The sequence below is a fragment of the Xenopus tropicalis genome, chromosome 3 (assembly GCF_000004195.4).
Source record: "Xenopus tropicalis strain Nigerian chromosome 3, UCB_Xtro_10.0, whole genome shotgun sequence".
Classification (NCBI taxonomy): Eukaryota; Metazoa; Chordata; class Amphibia; order Anura; family Pipidae; genus Xenopus; species Xenopus tropicalis.
The window spans coordinates 142411272-142427064 of record NC_030679.2 but is presented as its reverse complement, the minus strand read 5'-3'; the positions used below and the strand labels follow the sequence as shown (position 1 = coordinate 142427064).

General features: G+C 41.4%; 1 protein-coding gene across 2 annotated transcripts in view; it reads left to right on the top strand.

The window, feature by feature from the left end:
- The window catches only part of arrb2 (arrestin beta 2), a 35359-nt gene that overhangs the window by 1402 nt on the left and 18164 nt on the right, over nucleotides 1-15793 (top strand). The window contains 1 exon segment of one of the 2 annotated variants that reach the window (NM_001100251.1): nucleotides 2804-2871. The exons of the other annotated variant lie outside the window; for it this stretch is intronic. Within the exon segment in view, the coding sequence (NP_001093721.1) occupies nucleotides 2849-2871 (23 nt within the window). The 5' untranslated portion in view covers nucleotides 2804-2848. 2 annotated transcript variants of the gene reach the window in all.

Below are 15793 nucleotides of genomic sequence, written 5' to 3'. Positions count from 1 at the left end.
AGGAGGGCATCCTTTGGGGGTATTGTCGGAAACCTGCCGGCAGCGCCGTGTATAATAAGTAACGCTAGGTACCCATAACTGTAATTACCAGCAGTGTATAATCATACGGGGCCGCCTCGGAAACATTACGCACACGGCTGCCAAAACATGATAAATGCATTTATACATGCACCCCATATCCATTGCCCTCTTTATCTATATATATCTACCTATCTATATATATCTACCTATCTATCTATCTTATCTATCTCTACCTATATTCATACCTTCCAACTTTCCCAATTCTCGATTGTAACAGTTCAGCCCCATCCCTGGATTCTTACTGAAAAGTCCCTTTGATCTCCTGCACTGAATGCTAACAAAAAGATACAAAGTTTCTCGAACTTAATTAGATAAGTAGCGTTTGGCAGAGCACAGACTACTCCCCACCTACACTGAGATACAGTTGTAACTAATAAGCTAAACAGGTCTCTTGGGGGAACTGAGACTCACAGCTTAAAGGGCAACTTCACCTTCATTAGCAAAACTGTAATAACACATAAAACAAGACCCTCAAAACTCCCGGAATTGTGTTCAAACTTTACATAACCTGTCAAATGTTGTAAAATGGGAGTGGAACTTAGGGGGTGTGGTTGCAAAAATGGGTGTGGTCAAACATGTTTTCACCACCCACCATTTATTTTTCTCCATCTTTGCACATTTCAAATGTTGGGGAGGTATCCATCTATCTATCTATCTATGTATCTATCTATCTATGTATATATGTATCTATCTATCTATCTATCTATCTATGTATCTATCTATCTAGCTATGTATCCATCTATCTATGTATCTATGTATGTATATATGTATCTATCTATCTATCTAGCTATGTATCTATGTATGTATGTATCTATCTATCTATGTATGTATCTATGTATTTATCTATCTAGCTATGTATCTATCTAGCTAGCTATGTATGTATGTATCTATCTAGCTGTCTATCTATGTATCTATCTATCTATGTATGTATCTATCTATCTATCTATCTATCTATCTATCTATCTAGCTATGTATCTATCTATCTAGCTATGTATGTATCTATCTATCTAGCTGTCTATCTATGTATCTATCTATCTATGTATGTATCTATGTATTTATCTATCTAGCTATGTATCTATCTATCTATGTATGTATCTATCTATGTATTTATCTATCTAGCTATGTATCTATCTATCTATCTAGCTGTCTATCTATGTATCTATCTATCTATCTATCTATCTATGTATCTATCTATCTAGCTATGTATCTATCTATCTAACTATGTATGTATTTATATATCTGTCTATCTATGTATCTATCTATCTATCTATCTATGTATGTATCTATGTATTTATCTATCTAGCTATGTATTTATCTATCTAGCTATGTATCTATCTATCTATGTATGTATCTATCTATGTATTTATCTATCTAGCTATGTATCTATCTATCTAGCTATGTATGTATCTATCTATCTGTCTATCTATGTATCTATCTATCTATGTATGTATCTATCTATGTATGTATCTATCTAGCTGTCTATCTATCTATCTATCTATCTATCTATGTATCTATCTATTTAGCTGTCTATCTATCTATCTATCTATCTATCTATCTATCTATCTATCTATCTATCTATCTATCTATCTATCTAGCTATGTATGTATCTATCTATTTAGCTGTCTATCTATCTATCTATCTATCTATCTATCTATCTATCTATCTATCTATATATCGATCTAGGGTTGGACTGGGCCAGAAAAAAAACTCAGTGGTCCCTGGCCCTCATGGGCCCCTACCAGCCCCCCACTGCCCTCCCCCAATTGCGGGGGAAGTATGAGGTAAGTGGGGGGAGGCGCTGGCGGTGAGTGGGCAGTTGGGGCCCCTGGAGTAACAGGAGACGGGGCAATGGGGATATTGGGAGCCCAATCTGAAATCCAGGCCTGTTTGAACCACTTGCCTTTCTTTCTGCCCCTTTGCCAAATTGCAATATAAAAATCAATCTTGTTGTTGGAAGGGACGGGGTCACTGACCCTGGCAACCAAAACACTGCCATTCTGTGAGGTCACAATTGTCAGACTTTTTTTATCACCATATTCCAGTACATCCCTCAAACCGCTGGCTTATAGGTAAATTGGCCCCTAGCAACCAGCTTGCTGCTAAAATGCAAAACAGCATTGAACAAAAAAAGCTTCATTCTTATAAAAAAGCGCAAAACATATCTCAGAATATTACTGTTACTTCATTCTAAACGTCCCTTTGAATAGCAATCTATCTGGAAGGTATCTGAGCCGGTTACGGAGCAGCTACCGTCTGTCAGTAATACGTTTTAATCCTTCGGACGATCGCTAATTCTATTACGCGTTACACACCTACAAGGCAGCCAATCAGCGCCCCCTATTAGAAGGCAGCCAATCAGCAACCCATGTTACAAGGCAGCCAATCAGCAACCCCTGTTACAAGGCAGCCAATCAGCAACCCCTGTTACAAGGCAGCCAATCAGCAACCCCTATTACAAGCCACTGCCACGCCCTCCCTCCACCGTCCTCCTGTTGTCCAATCAGTTGTACGGCCCGACCTCTAACTCATATACGTCACGCCGCCGGCCCCTCCTTCCACAAGTCAGAGAGGGGGCGTGTTCAGTACTTGGTGACCGCGTCCTACCTGACCGTCACAAGGCCGGAAATCGTCCAGCCAATGAAAACGCGCAGGAAATGGGAAGAAGCGCACGGCCACGCCCTTTCCTACTGTGCGTGTGGAACCGTGCGCGTCCCCGCGGTGGGGGATTGGAGCGCGTACACACAGAGCAAGCGGAGGAGCTTGGAACATGGGGGAGAGGGCGGGAACCCGGTGAGTATTTGACTCTGTGAGGGGGAACTTATATACTGCGCCTTTCCCTGTATGTCTCTGTGTGTATGTGTCGCCTTGCCATTCACCCTGCTCACTGTCTGCCTGCCTAGTAGCCTCTATATACTGTGTATGTTACCCACACACTGACTGGTATACGGGCACTGTATATACTGTGTGTATAGGTACTGTTACCCACACACTGACTGGTATACGGGCACTGTATATACTGTGTGTATAGGTACTGTTACCCACACACTGACTGGTATACGGGCACTGTATATACTGTGTGTATAGGTACTGTTACCCACACACTGACTGGTATACGGGCACTGTATATACTGTGTATCGGTACTGTTACCCACACACTGACTGGTATACGGGCACTGTATATACTGTGTGTATCGGTACTGTTACCCACACACTGACTGGTATACGGGCACTGTATATACTGTGTATCGGTACTGTTACCCACACACTGACTGGTATACGGGCACTGTATATACTGTGTGTATCGGTACTGTTACCCACACACTGACTGGTATACGGGCACTGTATATACTGTGTATAGGTACTGTTACCCACACACTGACTGGTATACGGGCACTGTATATACTGTGTATCGGTACTGTTACCCACACACTGACTGGTATACGGGCACTGTATATACTGTGTATAGGTACTGTTACCCACACACTGACTGGTATACGGGCACTGTATATACTGTGTGTATAGGTACTGTTACCCACACACTGACTGGTATACGGGCACTGTATATACTGTGTATCGGTACTGTTACCCACACACTGACTGGTATACGGGCACTGTATATACTGTGTGTATCGGTACTGTTACCCACACACTGACTGGTATACGGGCACTGTATATACTGTGTATCGGTACTGTTACCCACACACTGACTGGTATACGGGCACTGTATATACTGTGTGTATCGGTACTGTTACCCACACACTGACTGGTATACGGGCACTGTATATACTGTGTATAGGTACTGTTACCCACACACTGACTGGTATACGGGCACTGTATATACTGTGTATCGGTACTGTTACCCACACACTGACTGGTATACGGGCACTGTATATACTGTGTATAGGTACTGTTACCCACACACTGACTGGTATACGGGCACTGTATATACTGTGTATCGGTACTGTTACCCACACACTGACTGGTATACGGGCACTGTATATACTGTGTGTATCGGTACTGTTACCCACACACTGACTGGTATACGGGCACTGTATATACTGTGTATCGGTACTGTTACCCACACACTGACTGGTATACGGGCACTGTATATACTGTGTATAGGTACTGTTACCCACACACTGACTGGTATACGGGCACTGTATATACTGTGTGTATAGGTACTGTTACCCACACACTGACTGGTATACGGGCACTGTATATACTGTGTATCGGTACTGTTACCCACACACTGACTGGTATACGGGCACTGTATATACTGTGTATCGGTACTGTTACCCACACACTGACTGGTATACGGGCACTGTATATACTGTGTATCGGTACTGTTACCCACACACTGACTGGTATACGGGCACTGTATATACTGTGTGTATCGGTACTGTTACCCACACACTGACTGGTATACGGGCACTGTATATACTGTGTGTATCGGTACTGTTACCCACACACTGACTGGTATACGGGCACTGTATATACTGTGTGTATCGGTACTGTTACCCACACACTGACTGGTATACGGGCACTGTATATACTGTGTATAGGTACTGTTACCCACACACTGACTGGTATACGGGCACTGTATATACTGTGTGTATAGGTACTGTTACCCACACACTGACTGGTATACGGGCACTGTATATACTGTGTATAGGTACTTTTACCCACACACTGACTGGTATACGGGCACTGTATATACTGTGTGTATCGGTACTGTTACCCACACACTGACTGGTATACGGGCACTGTATATACTGTGTATCGGTACTGTTACCCACACACTGACTGGTATACGGGCACTGTATATACTGTGTATAGGTACTGTTACCCACACACTGACTGGTATACGGGCACTGTATATACTGTGTGTATAGGTACTGTTACCCACACGCTGACTGGTATACGGGCACTGTATATACTGTGTGTATAGGTACTGTTACCCACACGCTGACTGGTATACGGGCACTGTATATACTGTGTGTATAGGTACTGTTACCCACACGCTGACTGGTATACGGGCACTGTATATACTGTGTGTATAGGTACTGTTACCCACACGCTGACTGGTATACGGGCACTGTATATACTGTGTGTATAGGTACTGTTACCCACACGCTGACTGGTATACGGGCACTGTATATACTGTGTATAGGTACTGTTACCCACACACTGACTGGTATACGGGCACTGTATATACTGTGTATAGGTACTGTTACCCACACACTGACTGGTATACGGGCACTGTATATACTGTGTGTATCGGTACTGTTACCCACACACTGACTGGTATACGGGCACTGTATATACTGTGTGTATCGGTACTGTTACCCACACACTGACTGGTATACGGGCACTGTATATACTGTGTGTATCGGTACTGTTACCCACACACTGACTGGTATACGGGCACTGTATATACTGTGTGTATCTGTACTGTTACCCACACACTGACTGGTATACGGGCACTGTATATACTGTGTATAGGTACTGTTACCCACACACTGACTGGTATACGGGCACTGTATATACTGTGTGTATAGGTACTGTTACCCACACACTGACTGGTATACGGGCACTGTATATACTGTGTGTATAGGTACTGTTACCCACACACTGACTGGTATACGGGCACTGTATATACGGTGTATAGGTACTGTTACCCACACACTGACTGGTATACGGGCACTGTATATACTGTGTATTAGTACTGTTACCCACACACTGACTGGTATACGGGCACTGTGTATACTGTGTGTATAGGTACTGTTACCCACACACTGACTGGTATACGGGCACTGTATATACTGTGTATAGGTACTGTTACCCACACACTGACTGGTATACGGGCACTGTATATACGGTGTATAGGTACTGTTACCCACACACTGACTGGTATACGGGCACTGTATATACTGTGTGTATAGGTACTGTTACCCACACACTGACTGGTATACGGGCACTGTATATACTGTGTGTATAGGTACTGTTACCCACACACTGACTGGTATACGGGCACTGTATATACTGTGTATCGGTAATGTTACCCACACGCTGACTGGTATACGGGCACTGTATATACTGTGTGTATCGGTACTGTTACCCACACGCTGACTGGTATACGGGCACTGTATATACTGTGTATAGGTACTGTTACCCACACACTGACTGGTATACGGGCACTGTATATACTGTGTATAGGTACTGTTACCCACACACTGACTGGTATACGGGCACTGTATATACTGTGTGTATAGGTACTGTTACCCACACACTGACTGGTATACGGGCACTGTATATACTGTGTATAGGTACTGTTACCCACACGCTGACTGGTATACGGGCACTGTATATACTGTGTGTATCGGTACTGTTACCCACACGCTGACTGGTATACGGGCACTGTATATACTGTGTATAGGTACTGTTACCCACACACTGACTGGTATACGGGCACTGTATATACTGTGTATAGGTACTGTTACCCACACACTGACTGGTATACGGGCACTGTATATACTGTGTATAGGTACTGTTACCCACACACTGACTGGTATATGGGCACTGTATATACTGTGTGTATAGGTACTGTTACCCACACACTGACTGGTATACGGGCACTGTATATACTGTGTGTATAGGTACTGTTACCCACACACTGACTGGTATATGGGCACTGTATATACTGTGTGTATAGGTACTGTTACCCACACACTGACTGGTATACGGGCACTGTATATACTGTGTATAGGTACTGTTACCCACACACTGACTGGTATAAGGGCACTGTATATACTGTGTGTATCGGTACTGTTACCCACACACTGACTGGTATACGGGCACTGTATATACTGTGTGTATCGGTACTGTTACCCACACACTGACTGGTATACGGGCACTGTATATACTGTGTGTATTGGTACTGTTACCCACACGCTGACTGGTATATGGGCACTTTGGTGTTTCAGCAGCTATTTGGTTGCTAGGGTCCAAGTTACCTTAGCAACCAGGGAGTGGTTTGGATGAGAGACTGGTATATGAATAGGAGAGGGGCTAAATAGAAAGATACAAAAAGTAACAATAACAGTAAAACTGGAGCCTCACAGAGCAATAGTTTCTATTCGCTGCTGGGGTCAGTGACCCCCATTTGCAAGGTGGAGTGAGTCAGAACAGGGAGGCAAATATTTTAAAAACTATAAGAAATAAATAATGAAGACCAAATGAAAAGTTGCTTAGAATTAGCTTCCTGGGGCAGCTCCATCCCAATGGAAGCCTTAGGCAAATATAGCCCCCAGTGGGAGGGTTTATGGCCACTATAATGTCCAAGAGCATTTCAGAATTAATTGTTAATAGTCAATTTAATAAAGTCAGGGATGTTGGATAATCAGTTATAATATTTAATTGAGATCCTATATGGAAAGCTGGGTGTGGAAGTGGTTCTTGAGAGTATAATTGAGTGCAGATTACTGATTGTTCCAACTGTGCCTGCTGATTGGAAGGAATTTTCTTCCTTGGTCTTGGCGCAAATTAACGGGCAACTTCAGAATAAATTTACCCCCCTATGTAATAAGAGGCACTAAGTTAGCTCAGGAGCAGTAACCCATAGCAACCAATAATATGTTTGCTTTTAAACAGGTGACCACTAGATACTGATTGGTTGCTATGGGTTACTGCTCCTGGGCAAACTTAGTACCTTTTATTACATAACCCCCTTAGTCTTTAAAGGGGTTGCTCACCATTGAGTCAACTTTTAGTGTGTTGTAGAGAGTTATATTCTAAGACAGTTTGCAGTGGGTCTTGATTAAAATACCACAAACAATACATTATCAGGAACTCTCCGGTTTGGAATTTCAGCTGTCATCTGGTTGCTAGGGTCCAGGTTACCCTAGCAACCAGGGAGTTGTTTGAATGAGAGACAGGTATAGGAATAGGGGAGAGGCCTGAATAGAAAAGAAAGTTACAAAAAGTAACGATAACAATAGAACTGGAGCCTCACAGAGCAATAGGTTTTTGGCTGCCGGGGTCAGTGACCCCCATTTGAAAGCTGGAAAGAGTTAGAAGAAGAAGGCTAATAATTAAATAGGTGAACTGCTCCTTTAAAGGCGCTATGATCCCTTGCTGTGTATAAACAGATGCCCTGGGGTTTGTGGCTGAGGCTTTGTTATCAGCTCGGCAGCTTCTCCCTTTATCTGTTGCAATCAATGGCCGCCCTATCTCCTGGGCCCAGCTGTACTCTAGCAGCGGCACGCGCCTTACCTCAAATACCCATAAACCCATAGTTTCATCACAGGGCGTCTCTCACCACCCTCACAGGACTGACACCCCAAAATGGCCTCTACCTGAACTGAAAAGACAGCAGGGTTGGCAGCTTCCATGTCTGTCCACTCTACTTCCTGTTTCCTGTCATTTGACAGGAAGTATCCTTATTAGTAAAAGCCAAGGTGTTGATACAAAGATGGAGGTGATTTTTGGGAGGCTTTTGGCCAGGGCCGGTGATGTCCTGACTGCCCCATCCCCCCCCAACTGGCAACTCAAGTTCCCTATCTGTATGTTTGCACTGTATCACTCATTAACTTTGTGTGTTCTGTCATGTTTTTCTTCTGATCTCCAAAAGTGCCCATATTTACATTTTATTTGCTTATGTTTAAATATGCAAACACGCCCCTGTTCCATGTCCATAAGAAAAAATTCCAATTCCTTTTCTATCTTGTTAGTTGAGCAAAATAAACTTTATAAACTTCATTTACAGTAGGGGGTACATTATCCCTTATAATACATGAGTGATACTCAGAGTTCCCTGTATAACTCAGCCTGCAGCCTTGTGCCTTTATATGGGGGGCACAGAACCCCTCAGTGACTGCTAATATCCTTATCATTTACAGTAGGGGGTACATTATCCCTTATAATACATGAGTGATACTCAGAGTTCCCTGTATAACTCAGCCTGCAGCCTTGTGCCTTTATATGGGGGGCACAGAACCCCTCAGTGACTGCTAATATCCTTATCATTTACAGTAGGGGGTACATTATCCCTTATAATACATGAGTGATACTCAGAGTTCCCTGTATAACTCAGCCTGCAGCCTTGTGCCTTTATATGGGGGGCACAGAACCCCTCAGTGACTGCTAATATCCTTATCATTTACAGTAGGGGGTACATTATCCCTTATAATACATGAGTGATACTCAGAGTTCCCTGTATAACTCAGCCTGCAGCCTTGTGCCTTTATATGGGCACAGAACCCCTCAGTGACTGCTAATATCCTTATCATTTACAGTAGGGGGTACATTATCCCTTATAATACATGAGTGATGCTCAGAGTTCCCTGTATAACCTGGTGGAGCCTGGGGATGATGATGCATAGCTCTACATATAGGCAGCTTGCGTATAAAAGGCAGGGACGACCAATCAGTGGTGAGATGGCTAAGGCCTTTACTGTTTGGGCTGAGCTCTTACAGAGGTGAAGAAGCAGCAAGAAGAATAATGACATATATCTGTGTGACCTGACAGACTATATGTATCTCCCTGCTGCACGTATTTAGCCTTCCTTTGACGTAGGAGTTCTGGTATTTATTGCAGCATCAGGCCTGTTGCGCTTAGGCGTCTTTTATCTCTTCTCTAAACAGAGCCCTGCCCGCTCATGCTATTCACTGGAGCCTTAGATAGTACATCTTTATGATCAGCCCCTTAAGAACCCTGCTGGCCCTTTAGCCTGTGTACGGGCCCTTGGGGTAGCCCTGCCCAACCAATTTCTGTCTTTTGTTTTTTAAAGGGAACCCGACAACCAGTCATAAAAAGCTGTATAGGTATAGGATCCCTTATCCAGAAACCTATTATCCAGAAAGTTCCAAATTACTAGAAGGCTATCTTCCATAGACTCCATTATAAGCAAATAAATCTAATTTTTAAAATTGATTCCCCTTTCTCTGTAATAATAAAACAGTACCTGTACTTGATCCCAACTAAGATATAATTACCCCTTATTGGGGGCAGAACAGTCCTATTGGGTTTATTTAATGGTTAAATGATTCCCTTTTCTCTGTAATAATAAAACAGTACCTGTACTTGATCCCAACTAAGATATAATTACCCCTTATTGGGGCAGAACAGCCCTATTGGGTTTATTTCATGGTTAAATGATTCCCTTTTCTCTGTAATAATAAAACAGTACTTGTACTTGATCCCAACTAAGATATAATTACCCATTATTGGGGCAGAACAGCCCTATTGGGTTTATTTAATGGTTAAATGATTCCCTTTTCTCTGTAATAATAAAACAGTACTTGTACTTGATCCCAACTAAGATATAATTACCCCTTATTGGGGGCAGAACAGTCCTATTGGGTTTATTTAATGGTTAAATGATTCCCTTTTCTCTGTAATAATAAAACAGTACCTGTACTTGATCCCAACTAAGATATAATTACCCCTTATTGGGGGCAGAACAGCCCTATTGGGTTTATTTAATGGTTAAATGATTCCCTTTTCTCTGTAATAATAAAACAGTACCTGTACTTGATCCCAACTAAGATATAATTACCCCTTATTGGGGCAGAACAGCCCTATTAGGTTTATTTAATGGTTAAATGATTCCCTTTTCTCTGTAATAATAAAACAGTACTTGTACTTGATCCCAACTAAGATATAATTACCCCTTATTGGGGCAGAACAGCCCTATTGGGTTTATTTCATGGTTAAATGATTCCCTTTTCTCTGTAATAATAAAACAGTACCTGTACTTGATCCCAACTAAGATATAATTACCCCTTATTGTGGCAGAACAGCCCTATTGGGTTTATTTCATGGTTAAATGATTCCCTTTTCTCTGTAATAATAAAACAGTATCTGTATTTGATCCCAACTAAGAGATAATTACCCCTTATTGGGGGGCAGAACAGCCCTATTGGGTTTATTTAATGGTTAAATGATTCCCTTTTCTCTGTAATAATAAAACAGTACCTGTACTTGATCCCAACTAAGATATAATTACCCCTTATTGGGGGCAGAACAGCCCTATTGGGTTTATTTAATGGTTAAATGATCCCCTTTTCTCTGTAATAATAAAACAGTAACTGTACTTGATCCCAACTAAGATATAATTACCCCTTATTGGGGGCAGAACAGCCCTATTGGGTTTATTTAATGGTTAAATGATTCCCTTTTCTCTGTAATAATAAAACAGTACCTGTACTTGATCCCAACTAAGATATAATTACCCCTTATTGGGGCAGAACAGCCCTATTGGGTTTATTTAATGGTTAAATGATTCCCTTTTCTCTGTAATAATAAAACAGTACCTGTACTTGATCCCAACTAAGATATAATTACCCCTTATTGGGGCAGAACAGCCCTATTGGGTTTATTTAATGGTTAAATGATCCCCTTTTCTCTGTAATAATAAAACAGTACCTGTACTTGATCCCAACTAAGATATAATTACCCCTTATTGGGGGCAGAACAGCCCTATTGGGTTTTTTTAATGGTTAAATGATTCCCTTTTCTCTGTAATAATAAAACAGTACCTGTACTTGATCCCAACTAAGATATAATTACCCCTTATTGGGGCAGAACAGCCCTATTGGGTTTATTTAATGGTTAAATGATTCCCTTTTCTCTGTAATAATAAAACAGTACCTGTACTTGATCCCAACTAAGATATAATTACCCCTTATTGGGGCAGAACAGCCCTATTGGGTTTATTTAATGGTTAAATGATTCCCTTTTCTCTGTAATAATAAAACAGTACCTGTACTTGATCCCAACTAAGATATAATTACCCCTTATTGGGGCAGAACAGCCCTATTGGGTTTATTTAATAGTTAAATGATTCCCTTTTCTCTGTAATAATAAAACAGTACCTGTACTTGATCCCAACTAAGATATAATTACCCCTTATTGGGGCAGAACAGCCCTATTGGGTTTATTTCATGGTTAAATGATTCCCTTTTCTCTGTAATAATAAAACAGTACCTGTACTTGATCCCAACTAAGATATAATTACCCCTTATTGGGGGCAGAACAGCCCTATTGGGTTTATTTAATAGTTAAATGATTCCCTTTTCTCTGTAATAATAAAACAGTACCTGTACTTGATCCCAACTAAGATATAATTACCCCTTATTGGGGGCAGAACAAGTCTAATGGGTTTATTCAATATTTAAGTTATTCTTAGCAGACTTAATTTATGGCGATCCAAATTATGGCAAGATCCCTTATCTGGAAAACCCCAGGCCCCGAGCATTTTGGATAATGGGTCCCATATCTGTATCCTTTCAAAATTAAACATGAAATCCAAATCTTTTTTTTTTTTATTAAATCATCCATACCTGTTATAAATGTATTTAAAAATCTGAGATGTCAATCATATATTGCCTGCCCCGCCTCTATGCCTGCGGCATAGAGGCGGGGCAGGCAATATACGATTGACATCTCAGATTTTTAATTACTATTACATTAACATTCCATTTAGCATTTTCCTAGATGGCAAATGCTTAATAGTTTGGGCTGATACCAAAATTGCCTTAATAACAGTGCCCACAAAATGGCGCCGGCCTGCTGGCTGTGAGTGTAAATTCTAATACTGATGGGGAAAAAAATTCAATAACTTATATAGCGTAAGTAAAGTTTCTTTTGCTCTACTAACCTGATATAAAGGGATTTGGAATTATTTCTTAGGGTGACAGTTCCCCTTTAATCAAGGTTTTCTAATTTTTTTGGTGCCTTGTATAAATGTGTAATGATGATAGCCGGGATCAGTGCTTGCTTAATTAGAGATAATAAGCTCCGTATAATGAGCGCCCTCCTTTCCCTAATTACTGCCTTTGTCCCACGGGGCAGGGGGGGGAGGGGTATTTAACCGCACCTCTGATTACATAACTTTCCCTCCTCCCACAGTTGCTCGGAGACATAGAATTGAGTATAAAGTAAACGATTTGCTACAGATGAGGAAAACTAAGGTTTTTGACATAAACCCTGTTTGCAGCCCTCAGGTTGCTAGGGTTCCAGTTACCTTAGCAACCAGGGAGTGGATGGAAAGAGAGACAGGAATATGACTAGAAGAGGGGCCTGAATAGTAAGAAAAAGTAACGATAAAACTGTAGCCTCATAGAGCAATAAGGGAAAGAGGCAGATGAAGGCAAATAATTCATAAGCTAGAATAAATAATAAAATAATATATATATAATATAATGAAGACCAATTGAAAAGGTGTTTAGAACTGACCATTCTATAACATATTACAAGTGAATTTACAGTGAAGCACCCCTTTAAAGGGGTTGTCCACCTTTGAGTTTTAGTATGATGTAGAGAGTGCTATTCTGAGACAATTTGCAATTGGTCTTCATTTTTTATTTGTAGTTTTTTTTAGTGTTCGGCAACTTGGAATTTCAGCAGCTAATTGGTTGCTAGGATCCGCATTACCTTAGCAACTAGGGTGTGGTTTGAATGAAAGACTGATATATATAATTAGGGGAGGGCCTGAATAGATAAATAAGTAATATAAAACTGGAGCCTCACAGAGCAATAGATTTTTGGCTGCCGGGGGTCAGTGACCCCCCCGTTTGAAAGCTGGAAAGAGTTTGAAAAAGAAGGGACAGGCCATCTCCCATAGACTCCATTATAAGCAAATAATTTTAATTTTTCAACATGATTTCCTTTTGTCTCTGTAATAATAAAACAGTACCTGTACTTGATCCCAACTAAGATACAATTACCCCTTATTGGGGGCAGAACAGCCCTATTGGGTTTATTTAATGGTTAAATGATTCCCTTTTCTCTGTAATAATAAAACAGTCCCTGTACTTGATCCCAACTAAGATATAATTACCCCTTATTGGGGACAGAACAGCCCTATTGGGTTTATTTAATGGTTAAATGATTCCCTTTTCTCTGTAATAATAAAACAGTACCTGTACTTGATCCCAACTAAGATATAATTACCCCTTATTGGGGACAGAACAGCCCTATTGGGTTTATTTAATGGTTAAATGATTCCCTTTTCTCTGTAATAATAAAACAGTACCTGTACTTGATCCCAACTAAGATATAATTACCCCTCATTGGGGGCAGAACAGCTGTATTGGGTTTATTTAATGGTTAAATGATTCCCTTTTCTCTGTAATAATAAAACAGTACCTGTACTTGATCCTAACTAAGATATAATTACCCCTTATTGGGGCAGAACAGCCCTATTGGGTTTATTTTATGGTTAAATGATTCCCTTTTCTCTGTAATAATAAAACAGTACCTGTACTTGATCCCAACTAAGATATAATTACCCCTTATTGGGGCAGAACAGCCCTATTGGGTTTATTTAATGGTTAAATGATTCCCTTTTCTCTGTAATAATAAAACAGTACCTGTACTTGATCCCAACTAAGATATAATTACCCCTTATTGGGGGCAGAACAGCCCTATTGGGTTTATTTCATGGTTAAATGATTCCCTTTTCTCTTATCTGGAAAACCCCAGGTCCTCAGCATTCTGGATAATGGGTCCCATACCAGCAATGAAGACCAGTTGAAAAGTTGCTTAGCATTGGCCATTCTATAACATACTAAAAGTTAACCTTAAGGTGAACTTCCCCTTTAAATAGAGAATTAATTTGAATTGAAATGAATTGAATTGGATGTAAGCAGTGAAGCCTTGCCATACGTATAGCCGGGGTTAGATCCCCTTTACAGTAAGTTGGGGCAGTCCGTGCCAAGGGAGCTCACAGGCTGTGTAACTATTTACTGTCAGGGCTCGGCAGGCAGGAAGCGTGGCTCGTTGCGGAAGAGCTTACAACTTATTCAGATTTGTGGTTTGTCGTTTTGTGTCCTTTTTCGGGCAATATACAGGCTCCCGTGTAGGGGGGGGAGGGGGGCGACTGCAAAATCTACAATGTGTACGTGCCGAGCGCTCACTGCTTTTTGCGCTCTCCAATGAGACTGCTCAATACAGCATGGAGCAAATGGGGCCCTCCAGCTATTTCTTTGTGCCGTGGCTATTGGCCAGTTGGGCTGCAGCTCGTCATCACTGGTTCTGCAGGTCGGGCCCGACTAACAGAACAGTAGAAAGGTTCAGACAGACTGACTGGTCACATGATGTAAAGTATTGACCAGTATGGCAGGTATGAGCCTTAAAGGGCAAGTAATCCACGTGAGATAACCTTGTAATGAATATCAGTAGCCCATATCCCTTTGGCTGTTGTCTAACGTCTCCGTTTACAGCAGCAATTTCTCAGGCTTTTCTTTGCTAAGACCTTTACGGGCCAATCCTCGCCCACGCCCCGGCCTCTCCCTCTTGTCAGCGCAGATATATTTAGGCTTATAGGCGTACGGCAGTGAAAGTAAGCGCCGGAGTATGTGAACTCATTCAAGGGGTGGCTTCACCTTTAACTTAACCTTTAGCTTGCTGAAGAATGGCCAATTCTAAGCCACTTTTCAATTGGTCTTCATTATTTGTTAAAGTTTTTCTCCTTCCAGCTCAATGGGGGGTCACTGACCCCGGCAACCAAAAAACTATTGCTCTGTGAGGCTCCAGTTTTATTGTTACTTTTTATTTCTTTCTTTTCTATTCAGGCCTCCCTCCTATACATATACCAGTTTCTTGTCCAAACCACTCCTTGGTTGCCAAGTTAATTTGGACCCTAGCAACCAAAAAGCTATTGCTCTGTGAGGCTCCAGTTTTATTGTTATTGTTACTTTTTATTACTTT